Genomic DNA, 19,351 nt, shown 5'->3' with positions numbered 1-19,351 from the left:
CAGTGCATTTAAACTACAATCTGCTCTCCTCCCCGGCTGTCCAACAGTACGTGAGGAGAGCCTGGGCCACCAGGTCTAGTCTTCAAAAGGAATCATAGGCTCACTCTGCTTCCTAGCCTCTGTTTCTCCTCTAGTGAAAATTGAGTTCTGAAGGAGTGGCTGCTTCATGCCACTTCAGCACTTCGTGCTGGTCATGCCCCAGGTCACTCGGTGCTGGGCTGTCCCAGCACTGTGAGGGGGGGCCCTCCTGACACCTTTCTCCTCTATGCACACAGGATGCAGCACTGGGCCCGGCGCCTGGAGCAAGAGATCGATGGCGTGATGCGGATTTTTGGGGGCGTCCAGCAGCTCCGTGAGGTAAGCCCTGGTACCCTTTGCTTTCTGCTCAGAGACCCTTTTCTGAGTGGGAGTGGGAGAAGGACTTCAGAAATAAGGAATGAGGAAGGTTTGGCATGGTGGGACACTGCTGGGCCCATGGGGGCAGGTAGGGAAGTAACTAGAAAATCAGTGGCTCCTCCAGGTCTTGGTCTGCTCTTCCCAGTACTGAGCAGTATCCAGTGAGCTCTGATGTCGGGGTGTTGGGCTTTCGGGTTTTCAGGTGGGTGAGGTCTGTGTTTGAGGCAGCACCTGAGGCAGGAGGGCAGGCCCTGGAGGGTGCAGGATGCAGTTGTGCATGGAGGCTGAGGACTGTCCATGCAATGAGTGGGGTGGCCAGGCCAAACAACAATGGAGAGCAGTGCTGGTTGCTCAAGGTGCTGTAGCAGAAGATGGGTTGAAAGCCTGTGCTTGGCAAGTTGAGGGATCAGGGCAGGAGGGGTGATTGATTAGGCGCCAGCGACCACATTCATCCTCGGAGATTATGTTAATGTTTGAAATAGTGATGTGAAGAGCAGGCCATCCGTCACCCCCAGAAGGCTGCAAAATGTGTCGCTGTCAGGTTCCTGAGCCTTCGCTCTTTGTGTGGAGATGCAGAAGCTCTGAGAGCTGAGCTCTTGGAGTGCTTGGGGGGACTCCCAGGGACCTGTGGGACTTTGGGAGCTCGTTGCTAGAGGCTTGGGCCAGGACGCCTGACAAGAACCGAGCAGGGGATTAACAGGGTTCTTCTGCCGATGGTTGTCCCGGGAACAGCAGAGTAAACAGAGTTACTGTAGGTGGTTTAGCCAAGAGTCCAGGTCTTGACCCAGTGATTAGATATGCCTCTGTTTGTGTCATCCCTCTTGGTCAGGACTGGGATCAGCAGGTGTCACCTCTATGGGGAAGCTACCATGGGGTTTTGTCCTTGGTCCTTTCCCCCTGCTTGGCTTATAGCAGGCACTCAGGAAATAGGGGTGGCAGTGAGTATGTTGACACTGGCTGTGGATGTAGGACCTCTGGCACAAATGGGCCGATCAGGGGTGGCTAACAAGGTGGTAGCATGACAAGGAGAGAGAGTCCAGGTCTGAAGATCTCAGCCCCCAATAATTTTGCTGGGTGTGCTCCCCGTAGTGGCCCAACCTCTCTGAACCTCCCAGCCCTGATTGCTGGGCTTGAATTGTAGTAACCCCCATCCCACTCTTCCTGTGAACTCTCAGTGACTCGGCCGTACTTGGAGGCCAGCAGAGCTTCCCAGAGAAGGCACTGTAGGAAAAGCTGTTCCAGAACAGAAGTGAATTTATGCTCAGGCATAGCACCCGGCACTAACTAGGTTCTAAGTGGGCACTGCCAAGTGTAGCCTTGTAGGTTAATGAAGAAATGATAGTTCCCTAGAATGTGTGCAAAGTACCTTTCCAAGTTTTGTATTGTAACATAAGATGTACCCCACATAAGGAGTTAACTATGCACCTCCGGTCAAGAACCTTCCACGCTTCAAATTCTCAGTGTGAGGACATTATTTATTTTATAGTCATGGACAACTCAGACCCTGATAGTTTGCCAGCGAGAAAATAATGCACACGTTTCATGCATGCGATTTGGTTCTGTCTAAACAATTGAGCTCCCTGGCTGGTGAGAACCAGAGATAGAAGCCTAGCTCAGCACCCCTACTGTGTGCTCCTGGGAGAGTCCTGGACCCTCTCTGATTCTCATTCTTGGTCCATGGCATAGCTGGGAGGTCTGGCTAGAGGACAAGGTGGTGAGAATAGCAGTGGATAGGTTGACACAGATACACCCCCTTTTCTAGAAATATGAATTCCCCTTACTGATCATTTTCATTCCTAGGATGTGTTGATCATTTCCTTTCTGATGGGAATTGAGTGATTCCAGACACTTTCGTCAACGAGCACATTTTGCCCCACCCCCACCTGGCCATCCATAACCAAAGTCAGGCAGCCAGCTGTGGCAGACCTGAGACTTGGGATGGGACTCCTGACTCCTGTTCCGGGGTGCTGCTCCCCGCTCTGGTTGCACCTCTTGGAAGAGTGGGCAGGATGAACCTGGGGAAGTGAGGAGCTGGGCTAGAGCAGGGGCCATGCTTGGTGTAGCTGTGGCCAGCCTGGCCGCAGGCAGAGGAGTGCTGACCTGGTATTCCTGGCTGGCTCCTCCTGGCATCCCTCTCCCTACCGACGGGTGCCAGCTCTCCAGCGGCTCTCTGTCCTGCTCCAGTTTTTTCTCACTGCTACCTCAGCCTCTTACTTCCCGCTGACAGCTCTGGGCCTGTTTCTTGGCACTGGACACTCTGGTGAGGTGGGCGGCAGGGAAGCAGGTGAAGAATTCTAGAGGAAAAGGACAATCCCACGGGAGCGGGAGGCAGCCAGCCTCCCCACCCCCTACAGCCCATCCCAAATCTGACTGAGTCACCATGGCTCTCCTTCAAATGCACGTGAGAGGGCCCATGTACCCAGCCTATGCCCAGCTCCGATGGGTCAGGAGGATGCTTGCAGCAGAGCCCTGACCCAACTGCAGACGCTCCCGGGGATCCTGGCACCAGCTCTGCCAAGCTGACAGCCTCATTCCCCAGTGGCCTCCCCAGGTCTCCCTGAGCTGATTCCGTGCCACCCCCAAACACCCTACAGCCAGGGTGTCCTGATATCTGGGCCCCCTTGGCCTTCTTCTGCTGCATGGCTGCCCTCTCCCCCTACCCTAGTCCTAGAGGCTGCCCCACTCCCAGAAGCTGGGCGCTGCAAGAGCTGGCAGCTGCAAGAGTCCAGAAACTGCAGACAGTGGCATTTGGGAGCATTTTCCTTGACTTGGCACTTTCTTCCTCCTGACCTCATCACAACCTCGTGGGGGCATGGCTAGGTGCAGACTGGGGCCCACTTACAGGTTAGAAGCCATGGCACACCTAGGTGGGATGTGGGGGCTCTGTGAAGACCGCATCATGTTTCCTCATCTAAGCCCAGGTCCAGCACACAGTGGGAGCTCCTGCTGTGGCCTGGTTCTCACATGTCATTCCCACCCCCATGCTTAGCCGGACACTCCTAAGCCATGCCAGCCCTGGGTACCCCAGCCCCACCTCACCCCAAGCCCTGGTCTACTCCTGATGTGAACAGGCCACGAAAGTGTGGACTGTATACTCTGTGCCCTCCAGAACCCCTGGAGGCTGATGATGGTCTCCCAAGCTCCTACTCTGCCCTCCCCCATCACCACCATATTGTCCCCATCCTCTGGGGCGAGGTGGGGGGGGCGGCGCAGGGAAGAGCAGAGAGCATATGCTTGGGCTCTGAACTCATTTACATAATGAGGCTGATCAGGATGAATAATTCATCAGGTGCCTGGGGGTGCATGGGGGAGGATGTGGAGATGGCTGGTCTCCCCACTTTGAAGACCAGGTCACTCTGACGGGTATAGCCAGAGACCTACTGACTTTTGACTGGGTGTCCAGGTAGAAGGGGAACAACTCTGGGGACCTTGTGGGAAAGCAAAGCTGGAGAGATTGTAGTCAGACATGAGGAAGCATCAGTGGCTCATCAGGTGTGTGTCATCCTGAGATGGGTTTCTGACCTGGGTGAGACACCTTCTTTGCAGAGTTTCTAAAGAAAGAAGTAAGAAGATCCTCTCTCTGGGGTGAGGGAGGGCTTCCTGACCAGAGCTGGGCTGGGAACTGAGACCTGGGATGATCATGCCTGGGGTCCACAGGCCATCCTCTGAGAAGTGTCAAGTCAAGTCTAGACCCATCGGGGCCTTTCTCATTCCACATCAACCCCTCCTGCCTCGCCTCCTGATTGGGGCAGAAATGGCTTAGAGCCCTGTCAACATCCCTGGCTGCTGCAGTTCCATGATGGCCTCAGCCTAGCTGCATGCTGCTAATTACTCCTGTAGTCCTTTCATATAAATGGGGAAACCAAGGTCCTGAGTGACAGTCTTCTCTAGCCAGTCCCATCCTGGAGCCCTGACAGGCCAATCTTAAGTAGTAGTGGGGATGGGGAGAAGCACCAAGCTAGAAGTGCAGGCCTGGGGCCTGCCTGGAGGAGCTACCCTGAGGCAACCCCTCCCCTAAGCCATGGAGCTACATCCACAAAAAATAGGACCCTGGGACTCAGATCCCTAACCAAATCTCCTGCTCCCCTCCCCACTGCTGTGCTTCTCTGGACTGTCATGGTGATTCAGACCAATGGCATCCATGTGTCCTCACTTCTCTGGGTAGCCAGGAATGGCATTTTTGAACCAGTGATGGTGCCACAGTCCCAGCCCATCTTGTCTGCCCCTGGCCATCCCTGTACCCCGCCTGCTCACTGCTCCTTGGGAATGTGTAATTAATATTTGCGGAGTGCCACATCTGGAGCTGGCTCCTGGCAAGGACCAAAGTCTGGCCACATCAAGAGTGCCTTTCCTGAGGGGCTCAGCAAAGTGGAAACAGGGCCCCTTCTTAGGTGCCTTTGAGACACGCCTCCTGCTGTTTCTCCAACTCTCCCCACTGACTGGTACCACCAATTCCTGAAACTCATGCATACTCACATACTGGTTTGGGGGCGCTGGCCAACGCTGTTGTTGGCCTCCACTGGGGAGGGTCCTCTCTGGGCTTCTGGGCATTCAGGTGGGGTTAGCACTGTCCAAAAGCGCCAGGGAAGCTCAGAGCCCTAGAGGGAGCTGAGGCAGAAGAGAAAGAAGGAAGCTGGGGTAGGGGGAGGTGCCAGGGAACAGAACAGCCCCTGGAGGGTCAGGAAAGGGGAACTCAAGTGATTGTGAACCCCAGACCCCGTAGTTGGTCTTTCTGTCAGAGCACCGTGGTTCACATGTGCCCCCAGAGTCAGGCCTGCAGCTCCTTGGCCAGGCAGACCCCTACCCCCAACCCCTTCCCTCATCTTGGGGACCAGCACAGGTCAGAGTCAAGTGAGGGGTGGTGAGGGAGCCCCACCCAGGCTCATCATAACCTCTCCTCAAGGCTTCCAGAAGCCTCAGTCCTAGGGGCTCTGCTCTTGCTCCTCACAAAGCTGCCACCCATCCTCCAGCCACCTCCTAGTGAGTCCCAATGGAGCCCTTCTCTCTCCTGGTGAAGATGATCAGGATGTGGGGTGCGTCCGGGTTGAGGTGGGGGGGGGGGGCCGCGAGTGTGAAATATGCCGCTGGGTAGGGATTGCTGCCGCTCGCCTCCCTAAAAACCCACATATATTATTCTTTAATGGAAAGTTAATTGTCTTATTATTCCCTCCATATGGTCCTCTTGCTCGGCACCCAGCGGGGATGCATGGGGCTGAGGAGGGGCTCCTGGGAGGGCGTCTGAAACATGGTGAGGCTGCCACTTGAGCATAATTGGATACACAGAGGCAGATGCATGGAAGCCTGGCCGAAGCCTGCCTGGACCCCCTCTCTGTCTCCCCAGCGCAGGCTCCCCACTTCTTTTCCTTCCAGGCCTGTCCTGGGGGGATGGTGCCTCTTCTGCCCCTCCCCCCACTTAAGGTCTGGGATGCTCTCTTCTGAGTACTGTGTGGTGAGAAAGGGAGCCTGTGTATCCTCCTGCCTGCCCCCTCCCCCCACACACTCCTTTGTCGCCTACAGGAGAAAATTCCATTTTTGAAGCTTTTCAAAAGCCGTTTAATCTGTGGCAGGAACTCCTGCCTGAGGGCCAGCTGACTGGCTTGGGTCTCCGGCACCCCTTCCACACACCCTCCCATCAGAGAAGGGGTGCAGGGAGGTCAGTGTGGGGGAAGGGCTGCCCTGAGACACTTTGCCCAGGGGCCCTGGCTTATAGTTGGCCATCCCTTCCATGGGGACCAGCTGCTAGAGCCTCCCCGACCCCAAGGGCTCCTCCAGGACTGCTAAGGCTGGGCCAGTACCCTTCTCAGCCCCTGTCTTCTCCCAGGCCTCTCCTCTTCCTACTCCCCACAGAGTGTGAGGATGTTAGGTCAGAAAGACCTCACAGCAGGTGGAGGATGCCGTGACAGAAAGGCCCCCAGAAGGGCCTGAGTGGGTGTTTGCCTCCATGGCCAATTCAGAGCCTCTTGCTCCTGGAGTCTTAGAGGGGGAGGCTGGAGCAGGGAGCCCTGCTAGGAGGCTTCTGGAGTTCTGGCACAGTCTTAGTGAGGAGCTGCTGCCCAGGTGCCTGTGGAGGTCGTGGGTGTGGTGGGGACAGGTCTGTGGGAGAGGCCTCTCTGGGTGGGATCAGCACACCCATGGCTGGTGGTACAGGCATGGGAGAGTGACCATCAGCTTCCAGCTTGTGTCAGGAGGTCACTGTGGGGCCACATCCAAGGTCAGTTCCAGAGGATAGGGACCAGCTCAGATCTGGAGAAGAGAGTTGTGCATTCCTAAGGTGAGATCTGCCTGAGGTCCTGCAGCTGGTAAGTGGCAGAACTGGAGTTTGAACCTGGAACCTGTGCCATGGGCAGCAACCCCGTGGTGGGTGGTGGTGGAAAGACTGGAGAGGGCAGGAATGGCGGGGCTGGGTCTTCCCACACTGAGGGACCCGAGGCCTGTTGTCCTGCCCCTCTAAATCTTGCTTCCCCCATTTGTGAAGTAGGAACCCGAGTGCCTCTATTCTCATGGGAGATGAGAGGATCTTAAGGGACCAGGGACAAGGAAAGGCTGCAAACAGAGTCCTGCAAATGTGGGGGTACCTTTATGCGCCCCTCCCCCCATCTATCAGATGCTTCCCCTTCTAGGAATTGGTCACAGTTTGGGGAAGTTCAGATGCCCAAGGTGTCCCCTTTGCTTGTCTCAGCCCAGGAATTTGGAAATCCGTTTTCTCCTCCCTGCTGCGAGTCTGTTCTAGCTGCTATAGCAGAATACCATAGACGGGTGGCTTATAAACAACAGAATGTATTTTTAATGGTTCTGGAGGCTGAAATTCCAATATCAAGGTGTCAACAGATTTGGTGTCTGGTGAAGGCCCACTTCATGGTTCGTAGACTTCATGGTTTGTAGACAGCTCTCTTCTTGCCATGTCCTCACATGGTGGGAGGGTGAAGGATCTTTCTGGGGTCTGGAATAAGGACACTAATCCCATTTACAAGGGCTCTGTCCTTATGACCTAATCACTTCCCATAGAGCCCACCTCCAGATACCATCATGTTGGGATTAGGTTGCAACATATGGATTTGGGGGCAACACAAATATTCAGTCTTTAGCACTGGCTGACCATGACATCTTTTGGGAACCTTACAGGGAGAGGCACAAAAGCCACCAGGGCTTGAAGAAACAGGGCCTATGGGCCAGGGAAAGGTGAGTGGTTTCTTGGGCCAGGAACCTAGGGAGGCAGCTGCAGAGGCATCCCTAGGGAGGAGGCCGGCAGAAGTGAAGGGAAGGTCCCCTATACCCCAGAAGAGGCCTGTGTGTCGGTTTCTCAAATCAGTCAGCCAGTTGGCAGCTTGTCTCCAGGCCTGGTGGATTGGGCATGGGGCTTGGCTGGCAGTAGAGTAGAGGTGGTAGGAAACCACTGATCTCTGGGCCAGCCCCAGGTACTGGCACTGGGGATAGGGTGGTGGGTCAGGAAATGGTGTGGCCAAGGCCAGGGCTGAGGATCATGGGTTCTTGATCCTCAGCTCCAGGGATGTGTGAAAGATTCTCTGATCAGGGCCCGTCAGTTTATTTTTTTATTTTTATTTTTTAAACTTAATTATTTAAGTCATCTCTACAGCCAGCACTGGGCTCGAACCCACAACTCCAGTTGCATGCTCCTCCAGCTGAGCCAGCCAGGCATGAGGTCCCTCAGTTTAAAGAAGAGACGATCTCAGAGGCATGGTCAGAACCTCACCAGGCAGACAGAGTGCCTCTGTCTGGAAGTTTTGGTTGAGAACCTATGGCTTTACACAATACTCCTTTCCTGAAGTGGATGCCCCACAATCCTTCCATCTTGGGAGTCTAAGATGTTTGTCTGCTAGACTTTCCTAATGCAAGACACCCTCACTCCCCGCCCCACACACACAGTAAGACTGTTCTGGTGAATACCCTAGCTCTCTCCTGGGGTCCCCAGACATGCTGGCCTTGTAGCCAGGACAGCTGGGGGTCAGCTCCGATGGGGGCTGATATTTGCAGATTGTTGAGAAGAGGCCAGGATCTGCTTCCCTCCCCGCTGGCCTCTGCAGTCACCTTGGGAGAGCAATGGGGCTGCATGTCCAGAGCCAGGAGCTGGTGTGGATGATCAGGGGTGGGAGATGGGGGATGGGGGTAGAGGACCAAATGGGTTTCCATGCTGGGCCCCTGGGGATGGCTGACCCGATCTGCATTCCTCCCTGCTCCTCTACGCCCATGCATTGCTGGATCGGTGGCAGCCACGGGGACACTTGCCTGAGATTTGTGGAGCCCCAAGCATTTGGCAGAGGCAGAGAAGTAATTGGTTCTGACAAACCACAGCCGGCCCCAGGGGCAGCATGAGCAGCATTTACCACGACCAGGCAGGAGATGCAAGCTCAGCCTGGCCTTCCTGCACCTTCTCTGAGCATGGCTCTCCAGTCCTTGTGAGCAAAGATCTAGAGTTTGGAGAAGGTTATAGAGCCTTAAACCTCCTGTCTTTCACATACCTCTCTCCTGGCCCTGGGACCTGGTTCACATACCTCTCTCCGGGCTCTGCAGGGCAGCTAGCTGGCTACTTGTATGTGTGGGTGGAGGCAGGGGGTAGATCCTGGACAGACTCCTCAGACCCCTCCTTGTCCATCCTTGGGTTCTTATGAATCAGGGAGCCCTAAGGCTCGAGCATCCTGGGGTCAGAGTGTGGGATCGGGGGCTGGGCCCCCCCTAAGAGGATGTACAGTCTGGGTGGAGAAGCAGGCTGCACACGCATGGGATGCACATATACACACATGCCTGCAGTGTACAGATATGCATCTGTGTGCCCACAGGCTGGCATGGAGTAGGTGTTAGCTAGTAACTGCTCGATGGATAAACAAAGTGGCAGGCATCTGAGGACTGAGAGGGGGAAGTCCAGGGCTCTGACTGTCCCACAGGACCATGGGAACCATTCAGCCCCACATGGGGAAACAGACCCTGCATCAAGATAGACCTGCAGTGCCAGATGCCCCCAGACAGGTAGGCTGACATGGGGTCTGCCAGGCTTGGTCCCCCTATGTGAGGGAATGGAGGGTGTGGGGGCCGTGAAAAAGGGCTCAAGAGAAGAGCCAGCTGCAAGATGTGTTGGCACCCAGATATCAGGCTGGGGTGGGAGATGATGGGCTGTTCCCAGAGTGACTTAAAGGCCTGGTCAAGGTGTGTGGCCTGGGCAGGGGGAGCAGGGAGCCTTTGGGCCACCCAGCCATTGCTGTGCCTGCCCCATTCCCACTAGACATCCTAGCTTCTCTCTCTCGTCCACTTGCCACTCTCCTCACTTACCCCCATCCCCTCTGGGTCTGACCCCAGTTTTAAACCCAACCCACAGCTCCCTCCCTCAGGAAGCCCTCCACGTTGGGGCTGAGGCCAGTGATGTCTGGTGTCCCCACTCCCTTCTACTTTTCCATCCTTTGGGTACACAGAGAAGACAGGAGCTGCCAGGAGCCTCTGATGGGCATTATATGGGGTAGGGAGATCATGACCAGAAAGCAGGGTCATGCCCAGGCCTCCCCAGAGTCCACCGGCACAGGGCAGTCAGACCTAGAAGGCAGGCAGCCCCCTGTGATTGATTCTTGGTCCCTTGACTCACTGGGAGACACCTCTCTGACCTATAGAGGTTTGTGTAAGGTGGAGTGTGACTGACCACGTGTGGGAGAGGACAGGAGCGTGATGCTGCATGTGGGATGTGAGTATGTGCACGCACAGAAGAGAACCCACAAACCTGCATGTGTGCTGTGTGTGGGGGCGTGAGCAGGTATGCACGTGCATGTGCTCAGGAAAGCATGTGTGCTTCATGGGGGGTGTGACCAGGCAAGTGTGCATATGCACGCATGTGTATGTGGCTGAGCTCTGTATGGAGGTGGGAGCAGGCATGCTTACAGAGCAGGGTGGGCCTGCGAAGAGGCAGGTGCCAGGAGCTCTGTGTCAGGCGAGAACTACTTAACTGGTTAATTAGTGAAGCTGAGAAATCTCATCTGTGGGTGAGGAGCTCACATTCATGCACACACCATGTTCCCATGTATGGGACACATCCCCCCAAGTTACTCTGCCTGCCGCTGTGCTCAGCAGCCCTGCAGGGGGGACAAGGTGCTGGTCGGCTATGGATCTGTGTCCTCACACCCATGTGTGTCTGCATCCTGGGATGGGTGTTGAACCAAGTGGTCCCACTTTGGAGAGCACAGGCCTGTGCAGGCAGTCCTCATCGTCCCCAGTCCACTGCTCAGAGAGGCTGGGTGGTGAGGCCACCAGGACATTGTTCCCATTTCACAGATGACAGAGCTGTGGCCATGTGTAGGAGCTTCCTTCCTAGGTCTTGGGCATCCTGGTGAGGGAGAGTAGCCCTTCCTTCCCTGGACGGAAGCGTTACTTTCTGGAGATGGCCAAACAGTTTGGGTGTCTACAGGCTTCGAGCAGAGCTTGAGCTTCCTGGACAGGAAGCCCAGGACAGACCTCTCCCACTTATACCCACCAGGTATCTTGTCACTAGCCAGCTTCCTGCATATGCCCTGTAGGTAGACCCTGGCCTGATCCCCACCCCCCAGAAGCCTGCTGAACACCTCCCCTCTCCTGTCCCCCCCCCCATGCATCCCAGCTCCTACAGCCACATATATCTCCCCTTGTGCGTGACAGTGGCTGCCCCTATTCTGAATGCTCCACTCAAGTGCAGCTCCTGAGGCGCTAATGCCATTTGTTGGGCTTGGCCTTAAGGCCCAGAGTTTCCTGGATGACAATTCCCCACTTTCCTGCTGCCCCCAGACTCCCAGGCTCCGCTGCTGCCTGCCTCATCTTCGTGGAGGAAGACCCGGAAGCTGGGTCAAGTGGCAGCCACTTGCCTCTTGATCAGGTGTTGACAGAGGAGCCTTCATTATGCTCCATCTACAGGCACAGAATAAATTGGTGTGCAGTGAATTTATTCTTTTTAAAGAGGGACTTTCACACTGGGGAAAACTTTTTAAAAGAACATTTATATAAAAAGCAATTACCATGCCAGTAATTTTTATGTATTCTCCCCCTTCCATCTCTGCCTTTGTGTTTGAACGTGACCGCCTCCTGGGCAGCTGCAGCCTAGCTCCCTGGCCTCCGGCTACAGCTTCCCGCCTGCTGGAGTACCTCCTCCTCCGGGAAGGCTCCGGATGCAGGGCCCAGGCCCAGCAGGAGTGCAGACTCCAGAGTACGGCTGGGTGGATTTATGTTCAAAACTCGGGTGCTTTGGAAATTTCCTCTTGCATGCATCTGTGTCCCAAGGTTGCTTTATGTCCAGGGCTGGGGAGGCCCTTCCCTCTTGGTGGCACTGAGCACTTAAAGGTACCTGCTTCCCAGCAGCCTCACGGCCAGTCCGTGATGGGGGAGGTGGTGGTGTGGGAACAGGTATTTTCCCTCCCGAGGAGCCACTAACAGGCATCCTGCTTCCCCAGCCATTATTGCTCTCACACTTGATGCATTATGTAAATTGTCTCCGTTGCTAAGTGGTGGAGGAACTACTCAGGGGGAACGGAGGTCTGGAGCCTTCTGGGGTGGGGGGGCGGAGAAGGCAGGAGACTGGCCCTGAGAACTCACTGCTCCACATCAACGGGGGTCTGGTAGCCTCCCAGCTCAGACTAGGACCCCCAGGGCTTGAACACTGTCACCCCCTCAGATACATCTTTTTGAGGGCTGTGGCTGTACCCATAGCAGATTGGAGCTTCCAGGAGGCCAGGGGGCTCTCTCATTGGACAGGACCGTCAGACTGGGTCTTTGCCTCTCACCTCAAACTGTCTCCCAGAGTAGGTACTTCTGCCACCTGCACGAGTCTCACCAACAGCATATATACCCATAGAACCTCCTTACAAACCCTGGGCAGAGGGATGCCTGGGTGGGTCTGTCAGTTGAGCGTCCAACTTTGGCTCAGGACATGGTCTCATGGTTCATGAGTTCCAGCCCTACATTGAGCTTCATGTTGACAGTGCAGAACCTGCTTGGGATTCTCTCTCCTTCTCTTTCTGCCGCTCCCCACTCTCAAAATAAATAAATAAACTTAAAAAAAAAATAAAAAGATGGGGCACCTGGGTGGCTCAGTCAGTTAAACATCCGACTCTTGGTTTTAGCTCAGGTCATGATCTCATGGATTCGTGAGTTCAAGCCCCACATTGGGTTCTACACCGACAGTGCAGGGATTCTGTCTCTCTCCCTCTCTCTCTGCTCCTCCCCTGCTTGTTCTCTCTCTCTCTCAAAATAAATAAATAAACTTAAAAGAAAGGAAGGAAGGAAGGAAGGAAGGAAGGAAGGAAGGAAGGAACCCTTGGCAGAGCTGGGAAAGGTGTTGTCTATCCATGGGGCTGGGAGAGCCACCACCTGTCCCCTGGGGACCCTGGAGCTCCTTTTCCATGCAGTGATGCACAATGAGGCATATAAGGGTCTTGAAGGCTCCTGGGAAGGACAAGGCCTGAGTGACAAAGGGGCTCTCCCATGGTGCTTACCTGCCTTGCAATCTTCCTTTTTGAGACCCAGACCAGGGGTCTGGGTCCAATGTCTGGTTCTCTGTTCCCTGAGGGCTCCGGATTTCCTCCAGCTGAGCCCAACTCTCATCTGAGCTTATGCTTTGTGTGAAGCTCCTCTTTGCAGGTCTCACACTCGTCCCCCCTCCCTCCCTGGGACCGAGGGGCCCCTGGGGTGGACATTCGTCTAGTGCAAGGAGGCCACTGTGTTGAAGGGCTGCAGGTGTTTGCATTTTCCAGGAAATTACATGAGGAGTTGGGATCCCGGGGAGTGGGTGAGAGTTTGCACAGACATTTGTGGCTTACCCAGCCCCACTTTTCAGGCAGTCCCTTCCCTCCTCAGCCCTCCCCAAGCAAGGCTGCCTGTGAGTCTGGCACAGGTTTAAGTAGAGGTCGGTGCAGAGGTAATGAGAACACCCATGGCTGCACCTTGTGGAAGATGTAGAGCTTCCTCTCCCCACCTGGTACCATCCCCCACTGTGGGCTGCTGTCCCTCAGCTTGCTTTCTGATTACCCCAACTTTGGGGAAAGGTAGAAGTGGGGGTGAGGGGTCACCCAGACCAGGGTCACTACTACTGAGTTGATGTTTTGGCCTAAGGAGCCAGGTCTGTGTACTCAGCTGATCAGGGAACTGAAACCTCGAACCCCCTTCATTTGCAGTAAGAGTAAACAGAGGTGGTGGTGATGTCAACAGAGCGCAACATCAGCTCTGCCCTTTGGAGGCTCCTGGCTGCAGGCCAGAGGTGGGAGTCAAAGCAGTCCATCTCCTGCCCCTGACTCCTCTGCCTACATTGTTCTTTTTCCTTTCTTCTTTCTCCCACATCCCCCTCCTTTCTCCCTTTATTAATATTTTTTTCTTATTCTTACATTTCTATATGGATTTTTAAAGTCAGGGTTTTAAAATCAATGTCATATATGCACATAGTATAAAGCCATGGTTTTAACAGGCATGTTGTGTTAGGAGCACAGCAGCCCCCTCCTCTCCATTTCCAACTCCCCAGAGGCTGTCACTTTCTAATCTCAGAACTCCGTATCTCTAAATGACATACTTATGTCACTACTTCACGATTGCTCAGTTTTAGGCATTATCCACGGACACGCACTAGGGAAGAGGAGGACGTAGCTCTCCGAGCTACGTCCTCCTCTCCCTTTCTTCCCCTCTTCCCCACGCACAGTCCTATCCTTCACCCTCCCACACCATCACACCGTGATGTGGGTGGGGTTGGACTCAGTGTTGACATTGTCCTGACTTGGGCAGATGCTATTCAGAACTGTAACTCATAGTACACACTTTTGGGTACAATTTTTACATTTTTTTTCTGCAGATAACAACTGTCTGGTGTCTGCTTAGTTTTCTGTGAACCTTTGCTCATGCTGCCCCAAACCCCCTGCTCTTCTCTCTGACCTCCTGTCATACATGCAGATCCACCTGGGATTCTGTCCAGTAAACTGCCCCAGGAAGTCTTACCTGGAGCCCCCTACTTGCTCCTGCGAACACAGCCTGTGGCTCAGACTGTGCCTGGGATCTCCCTCCCCTCTCATCTGGGTTGGGATCCCTGTTTCCTGGATACCATGGGCTCCACTTCCTTGGTTTCTGATTTTCTCCCTTGTTTGGGTAGAGGACATTTTCAGTTGACTTCTTGAGGGAAGGTACGCGGGAGCTAGACTTTTGAGACTTCCATGTCTCAGAAAGCCTGCCCTCTCCCCCACACTTGGCAGAGATTTTAGTTGGGTGTGTAAGTCCAGTGTGGAAACTGTTTGCCTCAGAATTCCTAAGGCAGTGCTCCATTCCTTTCAGCTTTTTGAGTTGCTCTGGAGAGGTCCAAAGTTCATTCAGATTCCCAGTCCTTTGTACATGGGCTGATCTTTATCCTCTAGAAACTTTCTCCCCTATGCCCAGCGTTCAGAAATTCCACACTGATATACCTTAGTGGGGTTTATTTCCACTCCTTACCATTCAGTGAACACTTCAAGCTGGACACTCATGTCCTTCAGTTCTGGGAAGTTTTCTTGAATGATTTCTTTGACTATGTCCCTCCTAATATTTTCTGTTCTCTTTCTAGAACCTTTAACTCAGACTTTTTTTTTCTCTTTTCTCTCCAATTTTCCATTGTGTTTTTTTTTTTGTCAGGAGATTCTTAATTTTATCTTCCATCCTTTCTATCAAGTTTTACATTTTGTTACCCTGTTTTTAATTTCCAGGATCTCTCTTTGATCCTTTGAAAAAATAACATCTATCTCTTGTTTCATTGTTGCGACAATGCCTGTTTGCTCTCTGAGGATGATAGTATTATAGCTTAAAAAACAAAACCAAACAAACAAACAAACAAAAAACTCCTTTGGGGACCCTGGCTGGCTTAGTTGGTAGACTATGCAACGCTTGATCTCAGGGTCATGAGTTCAAGCCCCATATTGGGCATGGAACCTACTTAAAAAACAAAACAAAAACCCAACTCCTTTGTTTTGAGGTAATTTTAGACTTACAGAGAGGTTGACAAAATAGCATAGAAATTTTCTGACCCTTCACCCAATTTCCCCATCTTGTATAACCATAATGCAAGTATCAAAGCTAAGGAGAAATTGACACTGGTACCTTATTACTAACCAAAGTGAAGACTGTATTTGAATTTCACCAGTTTTTTCTGAATTTTTTTAAACATTTTTATTCATTTTTTTGAGGGACAGAGAGAAACAGAGCATGAGCAGAGGAGGGGCAGAGAGAGGAGACACAGAATCTGAAGCAGGATCCAGGCTCTGAGCTGTCAGTACAGAGCCTGACGCGGGGCTTGAATCCATGGACCATGAGATCATGACCTGAGCCAAAATGGGCCACTTAACTGACTGAGGCACCCAGGTGCCCCTTTAATGTTTTTATTTTATTTATTTTTGGGAGAGAGAGAGCGCGCACACGAGGATGAGTCGGGGAGGGGCAGAGAGAGAGGGAGACACAGAATCTGAAGCAGGCTCCAGGCTCTGGGCTGTCAGCACAGAGCCCAACGCGGGGCTTGAACTCATAAACCGTGAGATCATGACCTGAGCTGAAGTTGGAGGCTGAGCCGGCTGAGCCGACTGAGCTACCCAGGTGCCCCGAATTTCACCAGTTTTTGTACTAATGTCATTTTTCTCTACCAGGGTTCCACATTGCATTTAGTTGCTCCTCCGGTCTGTGACAGTTTCTGTGTCTTGGTCTTTCATGATCTTGACACTTTTTAAAAAGTACTGGTCAGGGGCACCTGGGTGGCTCAGTCGGTTAAGTGTCTGACTTCGGCTCAGGCCGTGATCTCATGGTTTATGAGCTCGAGCACCATGTCGGGTTCCATGCGGACAGCTCAGAGCCTGGAGCCTGCTTCGGATTCTGTGTCTCCCTCTCTGTATCTCTGCCCCATCCCCCCTCATGCTCTGTCTCTCAAGAATGAATAAACATTTAAAAAAAATGTTTTTTAAATACTGGTCAGTTATTTTTGTTTAATATCCTTCAATTTGTGTTTGATGTTTTCCTGTGAGTAGATTGAGGTTATGTATTTTTAGGAACAACACCATAGAAATGATGTGTCCTTCTTAGCATATCACATTAGGGAGTACATGATGTCAGTATGCCTTATTATTGGTGATGTTAATTTTGATTACTTGGTTAAGATGGTGTCTGCTTGCTTCCTCCACTGCTTGTCTTACTTGTTTATTCAATTATTTATTTATATCAGTGTCAACTCATGACTCCTTATTCTGTAGGTTATAATTCATGATTGTCATTGTTTCTTTTCTTGGTCAAATCATTCCAGCTTTGGCCATTTGAGCTCTTCTAGGTTGGCTCCTTTGCCCCTCTGACATACTCTCATCCTTATTTGAATACTTCCTTACTTTCTGTTACCACAAAGATCCTCCAGGCTCATCTTGTATTTTCCCTGGAATCAGCCACTTCTCCAAGGAGTTCTGGTTCTGTTCATTGGCAAGCGGTATATAGAAATTAAGATCTGTGTGCCAAGTGTGCTCCTTGCTACTGGGGTGTCACTGCTTCCAGGCCCTCTCATGATCAGAACTGGGGAAATATATGTGCGTCTGCTACCCATGTGTACACACATACCTATGATTACATCTTTATCTATCTGTGTGTATATTCAGAACTATGAATCTATACCAAAACTTCTGACTCCAATCCAGTGCAACGAGGTTCATTCGAGTCTTCCTCCTTTCCTCTTTGTGACTTCCATCTCCAACAGTGAGAAGCCAAGTTCTTGTTATCAATAATATATTTACTTATTTCTTCAACCCTAGCATACACAACTTATGGTTCCTTCTGTAGCCCAGGTTCCTTCAGGAGCTTTTTGTTTGTTTTGGTCCCTGCCTCCTATGTGCCTGTGTCCCCTCCGTGTTTTAGGGTTTTACCTGGTCTACTCATATTTAAGCTAACAGATGAGTTTATGTGATAGGAGCTGAGAAGTGGGGCTCACAATCCTCTGAGTTTCAAGTCAAACCACCACCAGAGAGTGGGGACACTGAATGTGGGGGTGACATCCAGGCACGGGGGGGTTGGATGGGGGGTTCATGGGATTTGATTTCATTGTGGGTGATCTGGCCAAATGGCCCTTCTGGGCCGTAGGTTCCCAGGGAAGTTTCATTCAGCCTCCCATTTGGGGTTTCAGGTCTTGTTCTTTGGGGTTCCCCAACATTAACCTACTGCCAGCACAGGAGAGCCTCCCAGGGCCTGCCAAGTCCATCACCACGGTCCATGGTCCATCTGCTTCCAGCTTCCAAATGTTGTTTCTAGCACCTCCTGCATGTTTTCTTTGACCCGTGGGTTTTTGCCATTTTGAATAACCCTTTCCTGTGGTTTCAGGAAGTTTTGAGAAAGAATAAGTTCAGTCCCCTAGGCACCACTTGCTGTCATGCTCTTATAGCAGCTGAGACCGTAATTACCATTTAGTGAACTCCATGCAGGGCCCTGGCCAGTGAATGGATAAGCAGGAGGTTTTCTGTGGCTGAGGGAGGCGGCAGGCTGGCTGGCCTCTTGACCTCCCTCTCACTGCCCCTTATCCTCCACATGAGCCCTGTTTCCTGTCCTGGACTCCAGAGAACACAGTTTGAGAACTGCTGCCCTGTGCCTGGGAGTGCATCAGGCCCAGGGCTTGGCTCGGGGTTAGCATCAGGGAGCAGAGGAAGGGATTTAGGGAGAAGGCAGGGAGGCAGGGGGCTCAATAGGGAACCTAAGCAGCCTGGTTCTCTCCTTATGACCAGGTGCCCCTCATTCCAAGCCTCAGTTCCCCCATCTATGCAGTAGGAAGCCCCAGCTAGCCTGGCTTACATAGTCAGCAGTGGGGAAGGGCTTTGTGGATAAAGTTCTGCCTTGATTGACAGCGTGCCAGCTATTCCCTGGATAGCCCCCCCTCCCCCCACCCCAGCACCTTCTTTGTGCCCAGGTAGGGTTACCTAGGGCTTCCATGACCAGGGCAGGGCATTACCCTGACCTTGGCTGAGGGCTGAGGGCTCATCCCGTGGTGCAGCTCCCAAAGATTCAGGCTGTTCTAAGTGAGAGTCCTCTCTTGAGCTCAGCCCCACATCTCCAAGCTCCCCAGGGCCATGCCCTTGCCCTGCCTGTTCCATCTGCTTGTGGTGCCTTCCTCAGTCCCCACTGGCACCTGTTTAAATCGAGCTTCTCCTGAAGCTGGGTGAGTGATCCAGCTTGGGGGTGGTCAGATCCAAAGAAGCCCCTCGCAATCAGGTGACCTGAGCTCCAGCTTCCTATCTGTGAGAGTGTTGTCTCTGCCCTCAGGGTCATGTTGAGATGAGAAGATGTGGAGTTGCTGCAGGTGACAGAACCAAGCCCTATGTGCGCTGAGGTAGCAACAGAGGAACGTGGAGTTGTGGGGGCAAGAGCTGGACTAGGGACCAAAGGCTGGGCAGGGAGAGGCAAAGACTGGGCTGGAGGCAAGGGACTAGACCCAGGCCAATGGCTGGAACAGGAAGCAAGGACTGGATGTGAGGACAGCTGGCCAGTGTACCAGGGGGCCAAGGGGTGGACTGGGCAGCCAGGGCAGTGGGGAGATGGAGCTACCTTCCTCCGCCCTATGGATAGGGCTGGGCAGTGCAGCGTCTTCTAGAAGCAGGCCCGCAGGCTATTTTTGAAAAGCTCGGAGTGAGGTTATGGAGTAATTTTTTGCAGCTGCTGGTTACCAGGAAAGATATTTTATGAAAGGAGGTCTCAGTTCCAACTTCCCTGATGGCATTTCGGGAGGTTGGGCAAGCTGGACCACCCGCCAGAGCCCCATGTATTGCTTTATGTCCTGGCTTCAGTCTCTGAAGGGTGGGGGAAGGGGACAGAAGGCATTTCTGAACTCTGAAGAGACTGCAGCATTCTCGGGGAGCCCGTGAAGAGCATCACGAAGGGCATGGAACTGGATTGGAGATCAGGTCCTGGCAAGGGCAAGTGGACAAAGTGGAGACGTAGGGCTCAGTAAGGAGGGTCAAGAGAGTGTGCCAGGCAGGAC

At 53.0% G+C, this 19,351-nt stretch overlaps 1 protein-coding gene across 1 annotated transcript in view; it reads left to right on the top strand.

The window, feature by feature from the left end:
• CACNA2D2 (calcium voltage-gated channel auxiliary subunit alpha2delta 2) overlaps positions 1-19,351 on the top strand; it is a 143,463-nt gene that overhangs the window by 26,600 nt on the left and 97,512 nt on the right. The window contains exon 2 of the mRNA XM_049642226.1: positions 276-357. Coding sequence (XP_049498183.1) covers positions 276-357 — 82 coding nt within the window. The remainder of the gene's footprint in view (positions 1-275; positions 358-19,351) is intronic.

Source organism: Panthera uncia, chromosome A2 (assembly GCF_023721935.1).
Source record: "Panthera uncia isolate 11264 chromosome A2, Puncia_PCG_1.0, whole genome shotgun sequence".
Classification (NCBI taxonomy): domain Eukaryota; kingdom Metazoa; phylum Chordata; class Mammalia; order Carnivora; family Felidae; genus Panthera; species Panthera uncia.
This window is presented reverse-complemented; position numbering and strand designations above follow the sequence as displayed.